A 27,434-nucleotide genomic window follows, 5' to 3' on the forward strand; every position below is an offset into this window, starting at 1 on the left:
TATTATATAATAATAAAATGCTTGGTCTGTCCTTCTGTCCTAAAACTTAAAGTTGGCCTTTTTTGATTTCACGTGTTTTTTTGAATAGTAATCTTATGACGTGTCAAATTTTGACAATTCTTTTTCTCATTTTTGCCAAAGTTGTATAATTGTGTTTCCAAATTTCGGAATAAGTTTCTTTAAAATTCCAAATTCGAAAATTCGTTTACCAACAAAATTTTTTTTAAAGTTGTATATTGATTCAAAAATTGTATACAACTACAACAAATTTATGATGAGAAAAAAGATGCACCAGGAAATTTCGTACAAGATAGTAATTTGAAAAAAATTTTTAAAAATTAATTTTTAAGGTACCAGGGGCCAACGAATACCTATTAAATATTAATTATAAAAACACAGGCCTCGAATCAACTTAAAGACACAAAAAAAGTCGATTTAGTCGATTTGTATTCCAAAAAAAAGTGGATTTGTTTTTTATTTTAACAAAAATATTTTACAGATTTTTAAATAAAAATTTTTTTTTAATAATAATCCTTTTCGAAGGGTTAAAGTTGAAATTTTTAGAAATAATTAAATTTCAAAAGATATTGTTAATTTTCAAACAATTATTAAATTTTATAGAACTAAAAATAATTTATCAAACAATTTTTGGAAAACATTTTTTAAATTTAATTGAATTTTCAAAGATTTAAAATTGAGATTTTTGAAATTAATTGAAACTTTAAGTGTTTTGTAATTAAAATTTTAGATGATTTCACTAAAATTTTATTAGAAAATGCGGACAAAATAGAATAATTTGAAAATCATTTTTAATTGAAAAATGGTTTCAGATAGTTGAAATTTCAAAGAATATTATTAAAATAGTTAAAAATAATTGAATTTCCTTAGAGTTATAATTGAAATTATTAAATTTCAAAAAAAAAAATTTCGATGGAAAATTTTAGAAATAATTAAATTTTAGATGCTTTTAAATTCAAATTATTGAAAATTCAATTAATTTTGAATTCAAATTTTTGAGAATAATGAAATTTTATTTGATTTTAAATTTGGAAAATAATTGAATTTCAGTTCATTTTGAATTGAAAATTTTCGGAAATAATTGAATTTGAATTGAAATTTTGGATAATAATTTAATTTAAGTTCATTTTTGATTGAAAATTTGGATAATTAATTTTGTATAGAAATTTTAGAAAATAATTGAATTTTATTTCATTTTAAGGGGAGGGACCGCTGAAATTTTAACACATCAAAATTAAAGCTGTTTAAGGGTGGTCAATTTTTTTTCTGACAATATTAATTATTTAAATGTATAATATATCATGAAAAATTGAAAAACTATAAATTTGTTAATTTTTAAAATCAAATTCAAAATTCTCGAAAATTTAAAATTTAAACTTCTCTCACAATTTTAATTATTTTTGACTGCCGATTTTTTTATACGCTTTTCTGATGATTTTAAACAATCAAGCGTATGGATTTTGAAAAATTTCAATTTTTTCAAAAAATGAAAATTTTGAAAAATAAAAATATTTGTAAAATTGTTAAAAATTACCTTTTGTTGTTTTTCTCAGTAGAATAAGATTTTTGGTTGAAAAAAAATGTTGAAAAAAATTATTACCCCTAAACAAGATCAATTTTGATTGCTTTCAATTTTAGTGGTAATTTTGAAAAAATTCAACTACTTCCACAATTTTCATTATTTTTTATTGTCGAATTTTTTTTACGCTTTTTTCACGATTTTAAACAGTCAATCGTATGGAATTTAAAGAAATTTAATTTTTCCAAAAAATAAATTTTCTAAAATGTCTAAAAAAATTTTTTTTTGAAATTTTAATAATTTATAATAATTTTGGATCCTAAATTATGCCAGAAAAAAAATTGACACTCTTTAACAATAATAACTTCAGTAGGCTGAAATTTCACCGGTCCCTCCCCTTAAATTGAAAACTTGGTAAATAATTAAATTTTAAATTGAAAATTTTGTATAATTATTGGATTTTTAATTGATTTTGAATTAAAATTTCGGGTAATAATTGAATTTTAATTTATTTTGAATTGAAATTTTTAAAAAATAATTCAATTTTATTGTGATATTTTTTTTTTAAATTATAAACAATTGTTAAATTTCATAAAAATTTTAATTGAAAAATAATTTTGATATAATTGAATTTGTGATGTATTTCATTAAAATTATTAAAAATAATTAATTTAGTGAAGAATCATTTTAGTTCAAAATTTGTTAAATAATTGAATTGAAGAAGATCTGAAGAAGATCTACATTTTATACTAAAAAATGTATTTTATTTACATTTTTTTTCAAATGTAAAAAAAAATGTCGCATTTTATTAAAATAAGTCGATAAAAGTCGTATTTTTGAAAAAAGTCGGATAAAGTCGTATAATCCGAGGCCTGTAAACATATAATTTTCATTATTATCATTTAATATGTAATAATATTCTAATAAATTAAATTATTATTGATAATATTAATCTTTAATTTCTTTATAATAAACAATTAAATACTCAATTTGACGCGCATGCGCGCGTTTAATTTTGCTAGTTAATTAAATATTAAAGAATTTAGAAAACTTGCAATTCATTGTGGTTGAATAATTTTTGAAAAAAAAAACCGATAATTTATTTCAATTAGAATAATAAATTGAATTTGAGGAATATTGAAAAAAAAATAATTATAAAATAATTTTTCAGGTATTTCCATGGAATAACGTAAGATTACCTTCATTTGCACATCCAACTAGATACATCATCACTATCCATCCAAACCTTACGACGCTGGAAGTCAAGGGTAATATTATTTTTCTTGAATAAAATTTACTAAATTTTTAAAATATACTTCAGTTTAAATTTTTTTTTAATTTTTAAAATTTTTTTATGTTAAATTTAAATAGTAATATATTGTTTTTAATAGTAAAATTGTTGCAATAAATTGTTTCTCTAATAATGAAATATTTTTCACCAGGGCAAGTCACAATTGAGTTTTTCGTGGATAAAGAGACCAATTTTATCGTCTTCCATAGTAAAAATTTGACAATAAATGAAAAGGTAACAATTTAAATTATTAAAAAATTTATTGTTTGCTTTTTGTGTTTTCTAATTGTTTTTTTTTTAATTCCTATTTTCTAACTAATTTTTATTTATTAAATTTTTAATTGTACTCAAAAAAATAATTATTTTTGCCTTTTAATTTTTAATTCAAAACAATTATTTCCTTATTAGTACAATTGAAAAAGAAAACATGAAAAAAGACAAAAATTCTACTCAAAAAAATCATTTTTTGTTAGCATTTTAATCGCAGAAATAATTATTTCTTCAGTTAAATTAAAAAAACTAAAAGTAAAGATATTAAAATAATGCAAAAAATTATATTGAAGAAATAATGATTTCTTTATTTTTCGTTTTATTTAATTTTTCCATTAAAAGCAATTATTTTTTTTAGTAAAATTATTGAAAATGTGACAATAAATAAAAAACCAAAAAAAAAAAAATGTTTAACTTTTCAATTGATTTACTGAACAAATGTTTGTTTTCCATTTAGTAAAATAAGAAAAGCGTAAAATCTCTATAAAAAGAAAAATTTCTTCAGATGGTCCAAGATCGCAAAGGCCACAGATTAAAAATTGCAAAATTGCTGGAATATCCGAAACATCAGCAGGTTTATTTGGAATTAGAAGAAAGCAAATTTCGAAAGAAGGCAAATTATACAGTTCATCTTAGATTTGTTTCAAAATTGAAAAATGAACTCGAAGGATTTTATTTGAGCAGCTACGTTACTAGCGATGGGGAAAAAAGGTTAGTATGATTAATAAATAATTTTTTTCTTTTTTTTTATATATAAGATTCATAAAAAACAAATTTTGTTCTTTTTTAATAATTTTTTATTTCTTTAAAAATTCAAATATTTAAAAAAAAGTTCCAAATCAAAACTCTAAAATCGAATTGTTGTCAGAAATTGAAAAAAAAACCTTTTAAATTTAAAATTTTCTGCAATTTAATTATTTAAAAAAATATATTATTTAAAATTTTGTAAAAATTAATTATTATTGTCCGAATTTTTTTTCACCATTGAAACTAAAAACTATGCAAAAAATTTAAATTCTAATAAATTGCTTAAATCAGACTTCAAAAAATTTTTAAAATGGAACTTTGAGAATTTTTTTTTTAAATATTTATCTTACTTAATTAAAATGTCTATAGTTCGATTTTGAAATATTTGAAATAAATTTTCTTGATAATATTCTTACAAAATTATTCTTATTACAGGGTTGCCACTAAAATTTTATTTTCTTTTTCCCTGATTTTTCAGTTAGAATTAAAACTTTTTCTCTGATTCTAATGAAAATATTTCAAGAGGTTTTTTATTGTAAAAAAATAAGACAATAATTTTTAAAAGCAAAAGTTTTAATTGAAAATTTCAAAAATTATAATTTTAGTAGCATTTTTAGAAATTTGATATTTTCCCAATACTTTTCATAAAATTCTCTAACTTTTCCCTGATCCGTTGCAACCCTGTATTAAGGAATTAATAAAATAAATTTACTAGTTATTTAATGTAAAATATTTATTAACTAATTAAATTTAATTAAAAATAAAATCGACTTCGACTTTTTTTCGCGCTTTAAAGTCAATCCGAGGTTCTGCATTAAAAAAATAGATATCGAAAATTTATTTTACCCTTTTAATTACATATTTTTAGGTATTTAGCAACAACACATTTTGAGCCAACTTATGCGCGTTCTGCGTTTCCTTGTTTTGATGAGCCACAGTTCAAGGCAAAGTTCAAAGTCTCCATATTCAGAGACAGGTTTCACATAGCTTTGTGTAACATGCCTGTTATGAATACCGAGGATGCTGGATTTTACATGGGAACGGGCCTTGTAAGTCGACAAAATCAAAAAAAAAATTTTTTTTTATTTCTTTATTTTTATCTAAAAAAAAAAAAGTAAAGTAATTAAAAATAATTTTAAATTATATAAAATAATGTATATTTTCATTTTTATAATTCAACTTTTTTAATTTTTATTAAAAAAAAAAAAAGAATAAAATTTTGATATTTTTAATATAAATTTATTTGGATAATTAATTATCCTTGAATAATAAGTTCGCAATTTTAGACGACGTATATTTTAAGGATAATTAATTATCAAAATTTTGAAATATCCATTGTAAACAGTATTAACACACGTCTGATAAAAGAATCAATCTGATTCACAGCTTCGTGATGATTTTCAAGAATCTGTGGAAATGTCAACTTATCTTGTGGCTTTTGTCGTTTGCGATTTCAACAGAATTTCCGAATTGACCAATAGAAATGTTTCCGTTAGTGTTTATGCCGCTGAAGCTATGCTTCCACAGGCAAAATATGCTCTCAATATTGCAGCACGCACTATGGATTATTTCGAATCATTTTTCGGTGTTCACTATCCACTGCCAAAGCAAGGTGAGTGAAGAGAAAAATCTTTTTACGTAAAATAACATCAAAAAGAAATAATTTTGTTAATATTTAAAAAACAAGTTGTAAATTCAGATGTTCATTACATGAACATTTTGCTTCCTCTTTACGATCAGCAAAAAAATTTTCTTCCTCGTAGAGAAAGCATTAACATTGAAATAAATATACAAAAATAATATAATAATATAAACATTAGAGTACCTATACATTTGAGTAAAATTTAAAGAATTAATGGAAGTTAAAAAATCAAAAATTCATATTTTAACCGAAATTTTTAAATATTAATGAAAAATAATATATAATTTATAATTATTTACAATTATATCGATTCGTTTTAATGCAAGAAACACAATTATTTTATATTTAAACTTGAATTTAAATAAATATAAAAATTTTCAACTAAAATGTGTATTTTCTATTTTTTAACTTTCATTAATTTATTAAATTTATCTCAAATGTAAATAATATATAAATAACAATCGATTCGTTTTCATGTAAGGAATACAATTATTTTATCTATAAACTTAAATTTAAATAATCACAAAATTTTATAGCCAAAATGTGAAATTTTGATTTTTTAATTTTCATTAATTCTTTAAATTTAAATTAAAACTATACTTTATATATACTGATCGATTTGTCTTGATGTAAGGAATAGGATTTTATTAATATATAACATTAAATTTTTCTATTTAAAAATTTTTTCGATTTAAAAAAAAATTTTTGGAAAAAAGACGATAAAATTTTTTGGTATTTTTTAAAATCCTTTGGTCAGATTTGAGATATTAATATGATAAATGAGCCTACCAAATTTTATTTAAATCCGTTAAAACCTGTTAAAGTTATCTTCTAAACAAAAAAGGGATCCACACACACACATACATACATCCGGACAATTGATCAGGATCTCATATAACATGTTTCTATAAAGAAAAAAAATTTGTTTCCGCCACTTTGAAAATTTTTACAAACGAAAGGACTACAAAGCTTTCTCCACGAGGAAGCAAAAAAATAAATGTAATAAATATTTACAATTTTCTTGAAGAGTTTGACGAATAATTATAGTCAATGTTTTGTATTATTACAAAACTTGCCTTAATTAATTAGTTGCTATTATTTTAATTTTCGAAGATAACAGATTTTTTGTTAAGAAAAAAAATATTGTTAATCATTTATTCAACTTTTTTTTTAATTTTTAGTCATAATTTATGTTTTGGTAATTTTTTTTTTCCAATTTAATTTACTTATCTAATTTAAAATTATTTCTTTGAAAAATTAAAAATTCAGATTAAAATTGTTTTAATAAAATTTTATAGGAATAATATATATATATATAAATAATTAAAAAATTTCAAATATGAGAAAAAACATGCCTCTTTGTGAAATAACATAAATTTCAACTGGTTTTTCGTCTAAAATCAATGTAGAAATATTATGTAAAATTTTTTGTTGCTGGGAAATAAAATTTTTCCTACGATTTTTATTGGTTATTTTAAATTTCACAGACTTGATAGCCATACCAGACTTTGCAGCGGGTGCAATGGAAAATTGGGGTCTCATAACATATCGAGAGACATCAATTCTTTATGATCCCGATGAAACATCAACAGTGGCACACGAATGGGTGGCTGTAATTGTTGCACACGAACTTGCACATCAGTGGTTTGGCAATTTGGTTACAATGAAATGGTGGAATGATCTTTGGTTAAATGAAGGCGCTGCCAGTTATTTGGAATATAAAGGTGTCAATCATCTTGCACCCGAATGGAGTATGATGGATCAATTTATTTTAGATAAAATACAACCAGCATTGGATTTAGATGGTCTTGCCAGTAGTCATTCGATAAGTGTCACCGTTAAGGATCCCACTGAAATCGAGGCAATTTTCGATACAATCAGTTATAATAAAGGCGCTTCGATACTTTATATGTTGGAAAACTTTTTAAATGAGGATGTTTTGAAAAGTGGACTCAATGAATATTTAAATAATTACGCGTACGGCAATGCGGACACTGGTGACTTTTGGAGTGTCTTCACTAAACATTCGAATAATACTTTTGACGTGAAGGTGAGTTTTATTTTTAATTCTCTTAATTCAAAAAAATTTTGCAAAAAAAAAAAAAAAAACCAAAAGATTTTGGTATTGGATAATTTTATTTATAATAATTCCAGCTGACCTTAAAATTCTTGAAAAGTCTGAATTTTTTTTGAAACTTGAATTTTATAACAAAACTTTGAATTATTATTAAAATTGTCGAAAAGGATATTTATTTTTTAAAATTACTAAAAATGTATCTGTTGAATACACAAACGATTGATATTAAAAGTGAAAATAATTTATTACACTGACAATCGGATTGTTAATATAGAACTAACAAATCTGGTTTTTTGACAAAAAAAAAAAAAAAAATGTTCATTCATTAAAAAAAAACTTTTTTTGGAAATACCTAACATTTATTTATTTTTACAAATAGAACAAGGATCCCAATTTTTTTACCATAAATTTTAAATCTTTTTAGAACTTAAAAATTTTTTCGATTTTTTTCTAATACTTTTTATCTTCTTAAAATCTTTTTATTATTAAAAAATTTTGTTTTTAAAGCAAATTTTCATTTTTTTTTTCAATTGATAAAAATTAAATATTTTTTATTTATTTTCACAAATTGATTAGAAATTTTCCATTTTACCTCAATTTCTCGTTTTATTCTGAAAATTTATAAAATTCTTGTTTTTCTCTTTTTCCACAGTTGTACACATTTTATTCAATTTAATTTCTCTTTATTTTTTAAATAGAATTCTTATGTTTTTTTATTCATTTTCAAATTATTCTTTAAATTCTCTTAATTGGAATTCCTCAAGTTATCTATTTTTTCAGTTTCTTTGACTTTTTATTTTCTTAAACATTTAATTTGATTTTATTTTTCTAAAATTCTCGATTTTTAAAAACATTTTTTCCTAATATATTTATTCTTATTTTTTGAAAATAATAAAATTTATTTATTTAGCATTATACAAACTGGTTTTCAAAATTATCAATTTTCCTGATAAATAATAATCCTTTCATTTTGTGAATTTCTAAAATTCTCCTTTTATTTTAGGAATTTTTAAAATTTATTTATCATTTAAATTTTTAATTCTTAACCTGTTAAATGCAAACTAATTTATTTAAGCTTTAAAAATATATAAAACTTTTAATATTCTTTTATTTCTACTTATTCATATTATATATTTATTGAGAAAAACTAAGAAACAAAACTTACTTTATTATAAATAAAAAATATTTTCATAGTTTCTAGGCCGAAAGTTGATATTGAAAAAAATTATTTTAATTTTTGAAAAGTCATTGATTTTTTTTTTCAAAAATTACTAAACACCCTGCAGTAAAACAATATGTAATTATTGATTAATTTTTACGAGGCCTTTAAACGATATAATAAATGACGGATAAAAAATTAATCCAACAATATGTAATTATATATTTTTTTTATTTAAGACAATAATGGAAACATGGACACAGCAAACTGGATTTCCTCTTATCACTATTTCGAGGGAGGGTAATATTATCACAGCGAGTCAAAAACGTTTTCTTGTATCTCCCCGTGATAATGACACTGCACTTCTTGAACCAAAATCACCGTTTAATTATAAATGGTACGTTCCTCTAAGTTACTACACGGATAAGGATCCAACGAATATCACCAGCATTTGGATGAATATGACAAATGGTATGTTATTTTTAATATATATTCTTGAAAAATTGTCAATTAATTCAAATATTTAAAAAAAAAAAAACTAACACTCATTGATTCGATTTTCCATAGTAGACTAAATTTTATAAATGTAGAATTAACATTAAATTGAATTTTTTCGTTGTAGAATTTTTATTTAAATAAAATTTTATATACAGTGCATTTTTTATAGCTGATTTTCTAATTCATTGATATTTTCATTTAACAGAATTTTCTATATATATATGTATTTAAATCAATTTTTCATATAATATTTAATTTTAATTTAACCGAATTTAACCAATTAGAATTTTTGTAATAATTTTTAAATTTTGTTTGTTTAAATTTAGTGAAATGGAAAATTTGATCTTTAAAAATTCGGGACAAAATAGAAATTATGTTAAATAAGATTGCAGTATTAAAAAAAAAAACAAAAAATATTTTTCAAAAATTCAAAAATTTTAAAAAATTTCAAAAATATTGGAAAAATTGTTTGCCCACAATCGGACTAGGCTTAAAATTTTCCTAAAAGGAAGTAGTTTTTTTTTTTAAATTTTGAAAAAAATTTATCAGTACGTCAATTGAGAAAAATGACTTCTTATCTTTAAAACTTAAAAATTATATTATTATATAATAATAAAATGCTTGGTCTGTTCTTCTGTCCTAACTTGAAGTTGGCCTTTTCTGATTTCACGTGTTTTTTTGAATAGTAATCTTATGACGTGTCATATTTTGACAATTCTTTTTTTCATTTTTACCAAAGTTGTGATTTTCTTTAAAATTCCAAATTCGAAAATTCGTTTACCAACGAAATTTTTTTTAAAGTTGTATATTGATTCAAAAATTGTATACAAATACAACAAATTTATGATGAGAAAAAAGATGCACCAGGAAATTTCGTACAAGATAGTAATTTGAACAAAATTTATTTTTAAAAATTAATTTTTAAGGTACCAGGGGCCAACGAATACCTATTAAATATTAATTATAAAAACACAGGCCTCGAATCAACTTAAACACACAAAAAAAGTCGATTTAGTCGATTTGTATTCCAAAAAAAAGTGGATTTGTTTTTTATTTTAACAAAAATATTTTACAGATTTTTAAATAAAAATTTTTTTTTAATAATAATCCTTTTCGAAGGGTTAAAGTTGAAATTTTTAGAAATAATTAAATTTCAAAAGATATTGTTAATTTACAAATAATTATTAAATTTTACAGAACTAAAAATAATTTATGAAACAATTTTTGGAAAACATTTTTTAAATTTAATTGAATTTTCAAAGATTTAAAATTGAGATTTTTGAAATTAATTGAAACTTTAAGTGTTTTGTAATTAAAATTTTAGATGATTTCACTAAAAATTTATTAGAAAATGCGGACAAAATACAATAATTTGAAAATCATTTTTAATTGAAAAATGGTTTCAGATAGTTAAAATTTCAAAGAATATTATTAAAATAGTTAAAAATAATTGAATTTCCTTAGAGTTATAATTGAAATTATTAAATTTCAAAAAAAAGAATTTCGATGGAAAATTTTAGAAATAATTAAATTTTAGATGCTTTTAAATTCAAATTTTTGAAAATTCATTTAATTTTGAATTCAAATTTTTGAGAATAATGAAATTTTATTTGATTTTAAATTTGGAAAATAATTGAATTTCAGTTCACTTTGAATTGAAAATTTTTGATAATAATTTAATTTAAGTTCATTTTTCATTGAAAATTTGGATAATTAATTCTGAATAGAAATTTTAGAAAATAATTGAATTTTATTTCATTTTAAATTGAAAACTTGGTAAATAATTAAATTTTAAATTGAAAATTTTGTATAATTATTGGATTTTTAATTGATTTTGAATTAAAATTTCGGGTAATAATTGAATTTTAATTTATTTTGAATTGAAATTTTTAAAAAATAATTCAATTTTATTGATATTTTTTTTTTAAATTATAAACAATTGTTAAATTTCATAAAAATTTTAATTGAAAAATAATTTTTATATAATTGAATTTGTGATGTATTTCATTAAAATTATTAAAAATAATTAATTTAGTGAAGAATCATTTTAGTTCAAAATTTGTTAAATAATTGAATTGAAAAAGATCTGAAGAAGATATAAATTTTATACTAAAAAAATGTATTTTATTTACATTTTTTTTCAAATGTAAAAAAAAATGTCGCATTTTATTAAAATAAGTCGATAAAAGTCGTATTTTTGAAAAAAGTCGGATAAAGTCTTATAATCCGAGGCCTGTAAACATATAATTTTCATTATTATCATTTAATATGTAATAATATTCTAATAAATTAAATTATTATTGATAATATTAATCTTTAATTTCTTTATAACAAATAATGAAATACTCAATTTGACGCGCTTGCGCGCGTTTAATTTTGCTAGTTTGATAGTAATATGATTGAAAAAAAATGTTCGTTTTTTTTTTGTTTTGAAAAGAACGTTTAAAAACATACATTTTGAAAAAAAAAACTTTTAAAATTGATGTGCATTTTTAATTAAGTTATGAGCATTCAAAAATTAAAAGTCATTAAAATTCTGAAATTTTGAAAAATCCATATATCTTGAAAACGGCTTGCTAAAAAAATTTGCAAAAAATCATGAAAGCTAGTCTCAATTAGTACGAAAAGAAAAAAAAGTTTCAAAAAAAATTCGGAGATACAATTGCAGATAGACTTCGAATTTGGCGTGGAATATATTATAAATTATTAAAAAATAATTTCTATAAAAATTTCTCTATTTAATTTTTTTTTTTATTAATTTTATTTTAATAATAAAAATCAATAATATTTCAAATAGGCTACAAAAAAAAGGTGTTTCTAATTTTGAGCGTGGTCTATATTTTTTTTCCTTCTCAGTGACCTTTGAGATTGCATCAGAAGTGGAATATATAAAATGCAATGTGAATCAGACGGGATTTTATCGTGTGACCTATCCCGACGAGATGTGGACATCGATAATAAAAACTCTATTAAGCGATCATGTGAGATTTAGTCCAGCAGATCGTGCCAATTTATTGGATGATGTATTTACATTGTGCGAAGCTGGTGAATTAAATGCATCGGTACCATTGGAATTATCATTGTACTTGTTAAATGAACGTGATTATGTGCCTTGGGCGACAGCATTGGGATATTTACATTCGTGGAGGCAAAAATTAAGTGAAAGTTCCGGATACAAAAAGTACATTGCTTTCTTGAAAAAATTACTTGGACCTGTAACCAAATATGTTGGCTGGAGTGATGAGGGATCACATTTGATGAAGTAAATTTTCAATGCGACTTTTTTTTTTTTTTTTTTTTTTTTGAAGAATTTGATTAAATTTACGATGCTGAAGTTTACAAACATTTATATGATAAACATTTTCTGAAGAAATAATTTTTTAAATGAAGAAAAAAATTAAAGATATTTCTTGCAATATTTATTGATTAATAAATTATAAAAAAAATTTCTTTAGATAAAAGATTTTATAATCGATGTTTCGAATATAATTATTTGTCTTAAAAAATAATTTTTTTTTTATCGTTGATCATAAACGTTGCGGCAAAGAAACTAATTTTCAAAGTTATTTTAAATTATTATTTTATTAAGTTAATGATTAAATAATAAATGTGACAATTTAATTTAATTTTAAATCGGACAACTTTTTTTTGGTATAGATTGCTACGAATTGCCATTCTACAGTTTGCAGTGGAACTTCAATTAGATGAAGTTATTCAACCGGCAACAAATTTATTTGAAAATTGGATGTTTAGAGGGACACGAATAAGTCCAAATATTCGTGATGTTGTGTACGCTGCAGGTAAATTTTCTTTTCTTATCTAATTCAAATGTTAATTAAGTAGTATTCCAAAATAATGTTATGAAAAAAATTTGAAAAAATTTTTGAAAAATAATGAATTTTTGAAAGTTTTCTTTGAAAAAAAAAAATAATTTTAATCTAAAAAGTTTTTTTTTTAAATTAATTATTTTCAATAATTTAAAAAAAAAAACCTTCGAAAATTAAATTATTTAAAATATTTTTTAGTTAAAAATTCGTTAAAATTCAATTATTGTCTGAAATTCTTTTAGAAAATTCTTCAACAATTTTAATTTACAAAAATCTTTATTTCAAAATTTTTCTGAAATTTGATTAATTCTAAAAATCTAAATAAACATTCTCCGTCGGAATTTTTGTGGTATCGAATTGAAAATTATCGACTATTTCTTAGCAGAATTTTATAAAGTGGATTTTACAATGAGCCTAATTTTCATATCGAAGAATTTCTATTTTAACTAAATTCTGAGTTAATAGAATTTCTATATAACTGATCTTTTGTATACTAGTAAAATTTTCCTAAAAAAGTTTTTATTTATCAGAATTTATCTTTTATCAAATTTCTATTTATCCGAATGTTTACATAAAACAGTATTTTCATTAACTGAATTCCTATTTAACAAAATTTCTATTTAACAAAACTTTTATTAAAGAAAATTTTTATTTATCAGAATTTTTATTTAACAAAAATTCTACTTAGATGAATTTTCAAGTGAAAGTATTTAATAAAACAACTGTGATAAATAAAAATGATTTTTTATGAAAATGTTTCTAAACATAAATTTTGTTAAAAGGATTTTAAAAGGAAATTTCGTATAAAATTCTGCTAAATAAATATTTGATAATTTTTAATTCGACACGACAAAAATTCCAAAACAGGGGTAATGTAGGGAAAAATCATGCGTTCCTTAATTAAAAAAATATAAAATTTAAAAATCTAAAATTTAAAAATACTAACAAAAAAAAAAAACAAATTGTAGGCATAAAATTTGGTGGACAATCCGAGTGGAACTATTGTTGGGATACTTATCAGAAAACACAAATTCCTAGTGAAAAAAGAGTAATGCTTCGAGCTTTGGGATCGTCGAATGATCCTTGGTTACTTCAAAGATATCTTTTAAAGAGTACTGATCGAGAAAAAGTGAGAGTGCAAGATGTAGAAACAGTGGTTGCTTCAGTTGCAAAAAATGCTGAAGGAAAATTTCTCGCATGGAGACATTTGAAGGCATTTTGGCCACAAGTTCATTCAACATTTGGCAATGGCTCCTTATCGATAGGAGGATTAATTCATATTGTCACTTCTGAATTTTTCACTCAATACGATTACAAGGAGGTGATTATTATTTTACACATTTTATTTTTGTTTAATTATTTGACTTTAATTTATTTAAAAATTTTTAATTAAATACATGACATAATAAGTTATGCAAAAAAAAAAAAAAATTTTTTTTATAGTAAATAATAAAACATATTTTATTAATATATTAATAAAAATTGAATATTTTAGGTCTCAGAATTTTTTAAAAATAGAGACGTGGGAAGCGGTCAACGAATGTTGGAACAAAGTTTGGAAAAAATAAGATTTAATATTCATTGGGTGAAAAATAATGCAGAAGTGATTGACGAGTGGCTAACGAATTATTTAAAATCAAAGAAAAGTTAAAATTGGGATTTCGAAAAAAAAGAAGAAGAAGAAGAAAAAGAAGAAATAAAGACGAGAAGTGAATTCTGACGAATTCCAATAAAAAACTACTTCAGAATTGAATAATTCAGTTCGAAGTCTGCAGCATCGTTTCTTCGACGTCACAGAAGGATATTCAGCTCTCAGGAAGAAAGAAAAATGACAGTTCCAGAAAAAAGGTTTGAAATCTACATTAAAAAAAAAAAAAAAAAAAAAAAAAAAAAAAAATATTTTGAAAATAAGTTCCCGAAAGTCACGAAATATGGTAAGAAACAAACAAATTCCTTCCAAAAAAAAAAAAAAACACGTTAATTTATGGAATTTGCGCTATTTTCAAATGAAGGTTATAAATAATATTGAAAAGAAAACACAATGATTGAGAAGAAGAGAAAAAGAGTGAGTGAAAGGCACTTTTCTTAATATAATGAAAAAAAATGAGGGTAAAGGGTTGTGAACACTGGCAGAAAAAGGTTTTGTTAATGAAATTTAATTTTTTTTTCGAAAATTAGAATTAACTATGTTTTATTTATTATTACTACTTTACGTAGGATTATTAGATTGTGATAATTACAAAGTAAAAAATGAAGAAGAAGATCCATGACAAATAATAACAATGAGATAAGATAATGGGATATTGTAAAAGTAAGGTATAAGATTAAGGAGCAAAGAAAGTAGGATAAAAATAGAATAGATTAGAGACTGATAAAGTAAGATATTGATTATTATCAAAAAAAAAAAACTTTGCGTGATTCCCAATCAGAATTATCAGAATCGCATTGCTTCCCTTTCATTTTAATTTTCTCACATTTTAAATGATCCAATTTTACAAATATTTTTTTCTTTATAAACCAATTTTTTTTCCTTTTATATTAAAAAAAAAATTTCTCTAAGCATTAATTGCAATTAAATATAATATCAATTCTAAATTATATTTAATTCTAAATCTATCTAAATTGTAATAATATCAAATAGAATTTATTGAAATATCAAAATTTTTATTAAATTTTATCATTCAAATATCAAATTATCATTAAAATTAATTAATAAAAATTAGTTTTTTCAAGTAATTAATATTAGAATTATTCTATTATTAACTATTATTATTAATTCTAATATTTTTCAATAAAATATCAGCGAAATATCATTAACATTTCCTTTTTGCGAAAAAAAAAGATTGCCAGAATAAAAGAAAAATGTATGAAAACTCAAAAAAAAAAAAAAAAAAAAAAAAAAAAAAAAAAATGAAAAGAACGTTTTGCGTAAAAAAGTATCATATCAAAGTAAATATTCCGTGCATAATCACCGGAAACTCATCTGCGGCCAAAAAGGAAACAAGACGATCGATGGGATTAATAATTAGAATAATTATTCAATTTTTTTTTCTTTTTTTTTTATTATTATTAACTATTTAAAAAAATGGGAAATTAAATTGCTATGCGGATTTGTTTAAATGTCGTGTGCCATGTGTTCATGTTGCTGACAAAAAAAAAACAGAAAAAAAAAAATTCGCACGATTCGCGGGTTACGTATTGTGCGATATTTAGCGTATTATAAAAGACGCATGAATAAGCTTTGAAATTAATTTTGTTAGAATTTTTATTCGACAGAATTTCATTTTCTATAATTTATTTTTAGATGAATTTTAATTTCTTTGAATTATTATTATTTTCATAGGAATTCCATTAAAATGAATTTAGATTACAGAATTGTTACTTAAACGAATTTTCATTTTACAGAATTTTTATTTTCATCGAATTTGAATTTGACAGAATTTCTTTTTTAACTTTACCGAATTTTTAGAACCAAAATTTTTTTTGGTAGAATTTTTATTTTACAGAAGGAATATTAGTTAATTTTTAAATCAGTGGACAAATTTTTCTGACAAATATTTTTTCGAACAAGTGGAAGTTCTGTAAAATAAAAATTTATCGTTTTAAAAATTCTGTGAGAAAAAAATTCTTTCTAATATTGTTTCTGTAAAATAAAAATTTCTTTTAAATATAAATAAAATTCTCCATATAAATTAAATTTTTTTTTTATAATAAAAATTAGAGCAAATAATTATTCTGTTGAATTCAAAATGGATGAAATAAAAATTATGTAAAATAAAAATTTTTTTAAGTAACAATTCTCTTCATGTATAAATTCGGTTAAATATAGAGTTTCCATTAAATAATAATTCGAAGAAATAAAAATTTGGCTAAAAATAAATTCTAAAAAATGAAATTTTTGTCAAATTAAAATTTTTAGAAATTAATTTTACAGCTCATTTATGCGTCTCTATTATAATATAATTTTTTTTTCCCCGTGTGACGTAGGCATAATAGAATAAATAAATATATAGAGAATCGGAATATTTTACTATGGGAAGTCGTGAGTATTATAACTATATACATATAGGTGTAAAGTATACGTAAACTCGTGACGCTTCGAATGGTGCGTGTAATAATTAGTAGATTATATAAGTATTTTTCTCATTAGGGAATCCCAAAAAAAAAAAAAAAAAAAAAAAAATGCGAATATAAAATAATTTTTTTGAAAAAATAATCAAAGCACATTTGCACTTTAAAAAAAAGTAGTTATTTTTCTACATCACATACGCACACATACAAAAATCAATTAAAGTTATTTCTTTTATATTAAGAAATATAAATTTTGTCTCATTATTTTAAATACCCCAGAATTAAGTGATAATTTATTAATTACCTGCCATTGATATTTGTTATTAACATTAATTATAGTTAATAATAATTATAATTAGTTATTGTCAATTATTAATATTAATTATATTATTTATTTATTAAAAGAAATAAAAGAGGCTCATGCTTTTTAAATACAGGCTGTAATAACAAAATAATAATTAATAGTAATTATAATAATTTATCATTAATGAATTTTTTTATTATAAATAAAATTTTTTCAGTATTAATATTAATTGATTAAATAATTAAAAGTTAATTAATGATTAAAAAAAACATATATATACATTTTTACATAAAAATATAGTATGTCTAAATGTTTTGAAATATAATTAAAATTTTTTTTTTTTTTTTTTTTTTTGTCAATTGATTTTTTTTGGGAGACTCTAATGTTAGCAATTAATATACACGATATTATAAAATTCCAAATAATTGACATTTTGCGGAAAAAAAAATTGAAAAAAAATTTTCTATTAAATTTACTAAAAAATTTTGATTAAAAATACCATCTAAACAATTTACAATATATTTAAACAAATTTTCATTACTATTGAAACACTTCTTTTTTTTCATACTGCATGAAACGAGTAATTTAGTAGAATCGGAAAATGAATAAATTGTGTTTAAAAAGAAATTCCTTTAAATTAAAAATTTTTGACTAAAAAGACATTTTTTTTCTATTTTATATAACTATGATGAAAAATAATTTTCGAGTGAGTGATCGTTGTTTAAAGCGCCTAAATCCTATTATGTATTATAATATACTCATAGTGAGTACAAATCTGTGTCAGGTTCAAGTGAAATGAATCCATATTATATGAGAATGAATTTCTATTTATAAATTTTTCATTATAAATGAACACTTTTATCGTTCAATGATTTTTTTTTCTTTTCTCTCTAATTCAAAATTTGAAAAAATGAAAAAAAAACAACTCTTTTTCTCCTTTTTGAGACTCTTTTTATGACAATTTTTATGAATCTTTTTTAGAAACTATTGAAAATTTTGACATTTTATATAATAATAATAATAATAATTATAACACAAAAATTATATTAAATACAAGAAATTCTCATTTGAATCTTGCAGATATTGTGAATAAATTCCTGCCTCTTGAGATATAAAAGACATTTTTCAGGACAAAACAAAAATTTATTACAAAAGTTCTGAATAATTCAAATTCGTATTTTTACGAAATTTTTTTTTAATTATGAAACAATGAACGAAAGAAAAGTTTAAAAAATTATAAGTACTATAACTTTCCCACACACATAAAATTGCTTTCATCTTTGATTTTTTTTTCCCAGATGTTTTTCAGTTCATTGGCAAATATTTTTTAAGAAAAATCTTTTAATTTTCACACACAGAGCAAAAAAAAAAAAAATATTTGTCTGAAAGCTATTATAAATATTTATTTGTTTCAAATAAATTTTATTTTGATAGAAATAAAATTTACTTGATTGAAATACAAATTTTATTTGGCACTGAATAAATTTTATTTGTGCTAAATAAAATTTTTTATACATAAAATTAAAAACAAAATATTATTAGGCTCTGGAGACAAATATATATTTTTATTTGATTCAAATAAATATTATTGTCTCAAAATAAACGCAAATAAAAAATTTCTCTGTGTGTTGAATTACTGACAAATAATAATAATTCAATGAAATAAAAATTCGGCTAAAAGTAAATTTTTAGAAAATGAAATTCTGTAAAATAAAAATTCTAACAATTTTAGAAAATATTATTTTTTTCAGAGTCAAATAACTTTTTTTTTTGTTTTAAATAAACAAAAAAATTGATTTAGGATAAATTAAAATGAAAAATTTTTTAAATTAATTTTTAAAATTAGAATAAAATTTTTATTTAATCCAAATAAAATTTATTTGAAAGAAAATAATTATATTTATTCGGCTCTGAGATAAATATATCTTTTTTCTGGGTGTATTTAAGCGAAATTTTTTTTATAAAAAAAATTTTATTTAAACTCTCAAATAAATGCAAATAAGTTTTTATTTTCTCTGAGTATACTTGCTGCGGGTTATAAGATATCAATAAATTTTTTTCCCCAAATAAAATCGCGTGCCTATTCGGCGATTTAGTGAGCACAGAAAAAACAAGGGATTAAATTAGTAGAATTAGGACAAATTTTGTGTGAAAATTATAATTTATTTAAAATTCGTATGTACAATGGGTTATTATTTTAATTTAATTAAAAATTAAGCCAGATAAAAATTGTATCAAATAAGAATCATAGATTAAATTAATTTTAAATCAAATAAAAAAAAAATCGAATAAAAATAATTGAACTGTTTTAAATTTGAAGATAAATTTCTGCGCCTCTTCTAAAAATTTTATTTATTTATTTATTTATTATGAGAAAATTAAATTTCAGAAAAAAATGTGACATTACTCAAAAAAATGAAGAACATATTTTTTTTAGACTTTGGATCCTTAATTTTTTCTGTGAAAAAATTTCGTATTGAGGATTTTTTTTTATTAATATTGTCGTGAATGATGTGTATAATTATAATTAACATGTGAAGCATATACTAATAATAATAATAATAATAATAATAATAATAATAATAATAATTAACAAATATCGGTATTTCTACTAAATACATAATATTTTCCCATCTCAGATTATATTATAAATTATATTCGTACTAATAATAATAATTAGAGGTACGTCGCCAATAAATTCGACAATGACTATACACTACGCGGTTATAAAGAATATTACGCTGAATTTATTATAAGCATACATTCAGTGTGTCAGAATAATAAAAAAAAATCGTTTGTAATACCAAAGCAAAATATGTAATACTGTGTCAGGTGACAAAAACAAAAAAAAAAAAAGGTGCGAAAAAAATATGAATGTGACAAAGAACGAAAAAAAAAACTATTCAACGTCCTATCGAGTAGATTTTTATAAGCTCCAAAAAGGCGAATTCAATATTGTCGACGCACAACCTAGACTACCTTATTACGTGTACATATAGCCTATTTTTTCACTAACAATTTTCTCTCCTCGAACAATATTAATATTTATAATAATTTTTGCAATTTAAAAAAAAATAATAATAAAAATATTTAGTCCCGAAATATGGACTATTTACATACACTGAATTTTCATGCGATAAGACACTGCAGGAAAATATAATAATTCATATATATCAATTTAAAAAAAAAAAAAAATGATTTCAAGTAAATATTTGTGATATCGAACAGAAAATTGTAAATAATTTGAATCGTCATATATTACAGAAAAAAAAGGAAAATTAAACATATACAGAAATAATTGTCAACAATTTGAAAAGAAAAATTAATTTTTTTTTTTTTTTTTAGGAAAATATTTTTAATTTTGGGTCAAAATTTTTAAAGAAATTTTAATCATTTCAAAAGAATTTGAATTTTAGATTCGAATAATTTGAAACTTTCTTTGCAATTTTTGAATTAATATCTTCCATACGTACCTAATTTTCGTAAGTTTCAAAGTTTTCTAAAATTTAATGAATTGCAAAATGAAAAATTATTACTTTTCACAATAATAATATAAGTAATTTAGTAAAAGTGATTAATTAATTATAATTGCTAAAAACGTAATTTTTTTGCAATTTTCCATTTTTGGGTTTTTTTTTTTCTATTGAAACTCTATTAAGGCCAGGTGAAAAAAAGACATTTTTTGGAACATTAAAACATTCTTTGAAATGAAAAAAAGATTTGGGGATATAAATTTTTGAAAAATGATGTAACAAATTTTAGTCCAAAATCTTTTTTTATTTTAGAGAAAGTTTATGGTTTTTTGCAAAACACATTTTTCCATACTGAGTCATTTTCCACACATGGTCTTAATTAAATTTTAGAAAATTGAAATTTGATTTCTCAAACAATTTTTGTGTTTACAATATTTAATTACCAAATTACAATGACAGATTTTGGTTTTTAATTATATTATATTTAACACAGTGTAGGTTATTAAGTTACTTTTAAAAAATAAGTAACAAAAAAGTAATTACCATTTTTTTTTTAAAAAAAATGTTAATAACGAACTTTTAAAATACAATGCTGTTACATAATTTTGACATTAAATAAAAACTTTCAATTACAGTTCAAATATATTAATATTTGAGAAACAATTAATATTTATATTACGTTCAGAAAAAAGTTTGTGGTATTTACAAATCATACCCAGATAGCAATCGTGCGTCGCACGTTTCTCGCACTGGTGACAGCATTTTGCGTGCAATACAGCGGTCACCTGTAATGCAGTCACTGGTGCGAGTAATATGAGTTGCACACAGGCATCACCGCATGCTTGTCGCACACTATGTCGCATGGTGCGTATTATACACATGGCAGTCACCGGTGATGCATCTATAAGTGCAAGTGATATGAGTCGCATTATAAAGATAAAATGTTTTTGAATATATAGGTATCACTTAAAATTTTTTACATAATTATTTAAATTTTTTTTATAAAAATTATAAAATATTAAATTTTTTTTTAATGTGCAATAATTGTTTATTTCATACTTATTAGTAATTAATATAATGTAATTATATTATATTATTAAATATTTTTTAAAAATTGATCCTTTTCCACACAAAAAAAAAAATTTTAAGATATAAATATATTTGTGTATTATAATTGTTGTTTCCTAAATCATTATTTTAATAGGCGATTTTAATTTTTGAGGTATAAAATTTGTTTTAGAAACCGGAAAAGTAACAATTTTTCACAATTGTTTAAAATTGATTTTGCGAAAAAATTTAATGAATCGTTGTAATTTAACATCTTATTCATCGATCAGACAAAAAAAGATTTTCGTAAAAAACTCTAATAATTCTTTTAAATTATTTTTAAAAGACGTACCAAGCAAATTTTTTTTTTTACTAATATTATTAAAAGTAATTTAATAATATTAAAGTATTATTAATTATTAAATATTTATTATTATTCTTATTGTGAATATATTGTAACTATCGTTTTATATTTTAATTAATACTCTCTAAATCTGAATCAGTCATATTTCACTGATTAGCAGTAGAAATCTACTAATTGCCATAGCGAGAATTGAGCAACTGATAATTAGTAGAAATTTACTGATTCAATTAGTAAAATATCAATTACTGATTAAATCAGTAATATAAATATATGGCGGCGGCCGCAAAATCTACTGATTTAATAGTTAATTTTAAAGGTTATGTTATATATACAAATTACTGTTTTACATAAGTTATTTTCTATTGCTTGTATATTCACTAATTATATTAATAAATTTCAAAAAATAAACTGAAACATCAGTTAAAATGAAAAGTACTGATTGAATTTAGTAAAATTTCTACTGATTTAGATTTAGAGAGTATCTTATAATTATTTCAAATTGATTTCATATAATAAATATGTATTAATAATTGCAAGTGTCAGTAGTCACATTTTAAGGGGAGGGTATACCCATATATTTTTAACTATACCAAGAAAATAATAATTTAAATATTTCATTAATTTGTTTTTATATTAATTTTTTTTGAGAAGAATTGAATAGTAGCAAAATAAAATCAGTCAGAAAATATTTTAACACTTTTTGAATTTTTATTTTTCATAAAAACAAAAATGGTAGATTTAAAAATTCATCCGTAATTCTGTAAAAAATATTTTTGTATTCACAAACAAATTGCTGAATGAAAAAAATTGATTTTTATAGATTTCTTGACATTTGTCTTAATTATTTTATTTAATTAAATTAGCATTATAATTTTCCGATCATCCTGTGGTGCGAATCATGCGACTATCACGACGTGTGAGTCATATGCGACTCATATAAAGACGCATCTGTGTGGTCCAGTGATAGCTCGTGGTGTGGATTATTCCGCACTCATGCGAGCACTGTGTCTGGCACTGTGCGCACATTTTGCTATCTGGGCACAGTTTGGATTTTCAACAACAATGCTTTATAACATAACCTTAAGTTTCTAATTAAATACTATATATATATACCTATATTACTTTTATTTTAAAAATTTTTATTATTATTAATTATACATTTGGACACGTTTTATTTTTTTTGGTAATGTAATACATAAATTTGATGTGAAAAATTCATTTTATTTCTCAAAACGTAAAACAAAAATTAATTGTGTAAAATTTTCTTATATAATTTATCATATTTTAATAAAATTAATTTTACATTTCCCAATTTTATATTAATAATAATTAATATAACCCCCACAGCACCGAAACTTTCCTAAAGATTTATTTGAAATGTTCGGAATATTTAATTGCAATGTTTAGTGAAAATTGTGTAAAGATTTAAATGTCCCACTTGAATAAATGTTTAGCGCAAAGCATTCCTGAACATTTAAATCATTACACAATTTTCACTAAAAATGCAATTAAATATTCCAAACATTTCAAATAAATTTTTAGGAAATCTTTAGGAAAGTTTCGTTGCTGTGGGAGAATATATAATTATTTACATTTTATGAAAGAAGATAAATTTTCCATATTACTTTTCAACAAAAATCTATATTATTTCGCACGCGCTCTGCCGTTAGTTTTTAGTACCGCTAAACACTGTATCTTCACGTTACTTATAAAAATAGTAAGGAGTGTTTAGTGGTACCAAAAACTTACGACAGAGCGCAGTTTGTGAAAATCCAAACATTTATACAGAATAAATTTTGCTGTGTGGACGGTTTTTTTTTCTCACTGTAATGGTAATTAAATAAATATAGTTACTTATTTCAAAATATAACTTATCCAATTTAATGATATTTTTATTTTTATATAAAGGTACAAAATCTTTTGAACTTTAAGACATTTCATTTCGTCGTCTACATTAAAAGTGAATGTAAAGGTAAAAAACTGTTATAAACATAACCTATAATTCGTTTGTTTCTAAGATTCCTTTCATCGTGACGCGTCACATTTTATTTTGGTTGTCATTTCCATCACTAGAAGTAATCTTTATTTTGCACAAAAATTTGTCCATTTTACAATATTATAAAATAAGTCTGCACAAAAAATACGATTTTCGAATTTAAAACAATATTTCACTAAATATATACTAAAATAGTTGACGCAAAAATAATTGCAATTAATTATTATATAATTAATTAGAAAACAAAATTATTTCTTACATATAGGTATTACAATATGCTTTTGTTGTTTATTTGTCATTTTATTTATTTATTTATCTACACTGAGAAAAAAAATTTAGTGTTTGCAACAAAATTGTTTGGTGTGGCAATTTTGGTTCTTGTAACCAAATTTTGGTTGGATGAAACAAAGTCGTAGAGTTATCTCAATCAAACATTTAGTTAGGCCAACAAAATTATTTGGTTAAACATTTTTAAATTCCAGCCAAAATTTGGTTACGACAACAAAATAATTTGGTTAACACAACATAATAGTTTGGTCTAGAAAACCAAATGATCGTTTGTTATCCTAACCAAAATTTGGTTGCGACAACCAAATAATTTGATTCGCTCTCAGCTTATGGATTAAGAGGATAGTTAGTTTAAATTTCTCACAAGGATGGGTAGTCCAGTGATTAGAGCTCCCGACCTTCAGTTTTAAAACAGAGGTTCGATCCCAGGCGGAGATGAGATTTTTTAAAGTCCACAAATATTTCAATTGAATAAATATAAATTCAATGTTAAATTGATAATAAATAAATAAATAATGAAATAAATAAAAAAAGATAAAAAGAAATGAGATAAGGTAGGATAAAATTTTTAATTTTACAAAAAAAATTGTTGGTTTGATCAACCCAACATTTTTGTTGGCCTAACAAAAAAAATTTGGTTGAACTAACCAAACATTTTTGGTATGCCAACAAAAAACACTCAACCAAATTTTTTGGTTGACTCAAACAAATAGTTTGGTTGCTTAAATACCATAACAAAATTTTTTTATTGGCCCAACCAAATTTTGGTTGCTCTGACTAAACATTTTTCTCAGTGTACATACATATTTATCTGCCTTTTTAATTAACTTATTTATTTATCTATTTATTTACCTATTTTTTATGTATTTAAATATTTTTTACATAAATAAATATATAGAGAAATAAATAATTTTTCTATCTATTTATCATTTTATTTATTCGTTTATCAACTAATTTATTTAAAAAAATATGTTTACATTAATTTTGACAATTACTGTTTCTGCAAAACAATAATAAATTTTTTTTTTTTTTTAACTAATTGACAATTATAATACAAATTGAAAAAGTTAATTATTTTTTGAAAAATGAATAATATTGTTTCGTGGAAAGGGAAGGAAAAATACATACTTGATTCGTTTTGTACAATTTTAATTGGCGCCGCTTGCTATATGTATATATACATAATGATTGTTCTGTACACTTTGTATGAGAAAAAAAAAAAAAGATTTTTTTTTTATCATTTTTACAAAAGAGATTTGTAAACATTGTGTGCGAAATGTGTTCTCTTGTTGCCTAATTAATGTTTTTTTTTACACATGAAAATCGCACAGATAAGTTCCATGCAAGATTACGTCCATTATTAAACGTCGTCGAGGACGTCGTGTATAAACAATATTCGAAGGTAGTCCAGCTTCCTTTTTTGTTTCAAAGACTAATCACATGTTTCACAATTATACATTATATTTTTATATAAATAATATACATATAGCACAATTGTATATGTATATTCAAACTTTTTTTATATTATTACATAAAAACCCAAATTTTTATTAATTAACAAAATTTTGTTCAAAAAAAAAAAATTTGAATTTTTTAAATTTTCTCTTTTATGAATTTTTTTCTGATAAAAACACTTTCAAATTGTGAATATTTTGAAACTTGTGATTGATACAAATAATGTTTTCTCAGTGATTTTTTTTTTTAAATAAGTGATGATATTGTTTTTTGTAGTGAAGAAAAAAATCAAGTGTGTGATTTTTTTAATTTACGAGTATAAATGAAGTGATGAAGAGGAAAAAAAAATTTATTTTAGAGAATCGAGTAATTTACAATTAATAATTATAAATAATAATTCAATGGTATGTGAATGAAAATTTTTGAATGTATACAATTTATATTTTGACAAATGGATTGCATAATATAAAAAAAATGATTATCAAGAGTAATTTTTGCCAATTATAGATAATTTTATTTATTGCAGATAATTCACATGTTAAGACTGGACACCAGAGAGTAAATTTAAATTGTAAGATTAGTATTATATTATTACGTATTATATTTTGTGCAATTGCGATAAAAAAAAAAAAAAAAAAAATACGATAACATTTCGTATATTTTGGGGGAGAAAAAAAACGTCGAAGCTATGTCTTATATCTTGCATATTATATTATATATATTATAACTTTTACAGTTAGAAAATATGTATAACAATATTATAAATATATTGTATACTTATCTCTTCTGTACCAGTTGTCATAGATATTTTGTTGTATGAACAAAAGAATGCGGAATATGTACAAGTATATATATATATATATATATATATATGTATATATAAATACATATATTGAATATATTATATGTTTAAAATAATTTGTCTTTTTCTAACAATTTCAAAAAAAAAAAAGATTGCCGTTAATGTTTACATTTTTTTTTTTTACTTTCTCTTATCGAAATCGCAATACGTTTATAATAAGTGATATGCAAACACTTTAGAACAGCAAGTCATTCCATTAATCTATGAATCAAAGTGACATATATATCTCTTTGCTTCATTTCTTCCTTTTCATTTGAAGCGCACTGTGGAAGTTTATTTTTATTTTATTTTGCATTCTTGCATTTTTTTCTTTTTTGAGAAAAGAAATTTTAATTGTGAAATTTTTGTTTTAAAAATTTTACGGATTATGTTCTAAAAATCATTAGTTAAAATTTTCATTTTATGGAATTTCATTTGTCATAATTATTTTTGAGCTGAATTTTTATTTTTTCGAATTTAGTATTTTGCAGAATTTTCATCAAACCGATTTTCTATATTACAGAATTTTTATATAACCAAAAATTCA

At 21.9% G+C, this 27,434-nt stretch overlaps 1 protein-coding gene across 4 annotated transcripts in view; it reads left to right on the forward strand.

Annotated features, from left to right (window-relative positions):
* LOC127280960 (endoplasmic reticulum aminopeptidase 2-like) overlaps positions 1-26,919 on the forward strand; it is a 110,662-nt gene extending 83,743 nt beyond the window's left edge. For 3 of the 4 annotated variants that reach the window (XM_051304391.1, XM_051304390.1, XM_051304392.1), the window contains 11 exons: positions 2,709-2,805; positions 2,980-3,062; positions 3,604-3,809; positions 4,714-4,894; positions 5,232-5,457; positions 6,975-7,537; positions 8,963-9,194; positions 12,078-12,483; positions 12,879-13,021; positions 14,017-14,369; positions 14,544-14,959. In XM_051304391.1, the coding sequence (XP_051160348.1) occupies positions 2,709-2,805; positions 2,980-3,062; positions 3,604-3,809; positions 4,714-4,894; positions 5,232-5,457; positions 6,975-7,537; positions 8,963-9,194; positions 12,078-12,483; positions 12,879-13,021; positions 14,017-14,369; positions 14,544-14,699 (2,646 nt within the window). In that variant the 3' untranslated portion in view covers positions 14,700-14,959. Of the gene's footprint in view, positions 1-2,708; positions 2,806-2,979; positions 3,063-3,603; positions 3,810-4,713; positions 4,895-5,231; positions 5,458-6,974; positions 7,538-8,962; positions 9,195-12,077; positions 12,484-12,878; positions 13,022-14,016; positions 14,370-14,543; positions 14,960-26,572 lie in introns of those variants that run through there. The other variant, XR_007842910.1, reaches the window with a different exon arrangement.
* The last annotated feature ends 515 nt before the right edge of the window (positions 26,920-27,434 follow it).

This window comes from Leptopilina boulardi, unplaced genomic scaffold (genome assembly GCF_019393585.1).
Source record: "Leptopilina boulardi isolate dan_hultmark-lab unplaced genomic scaffold, ZJU_Lbou_2.1 LbouV2_259, whole genome shotgun sequence".
Classification (NCBI taxonomy): Eukaryota; Metazoa; Arthropoda; class Insecta; order Hymenoptera; family Figitidae; genus Leptopilina; species Leptopilina boulardi.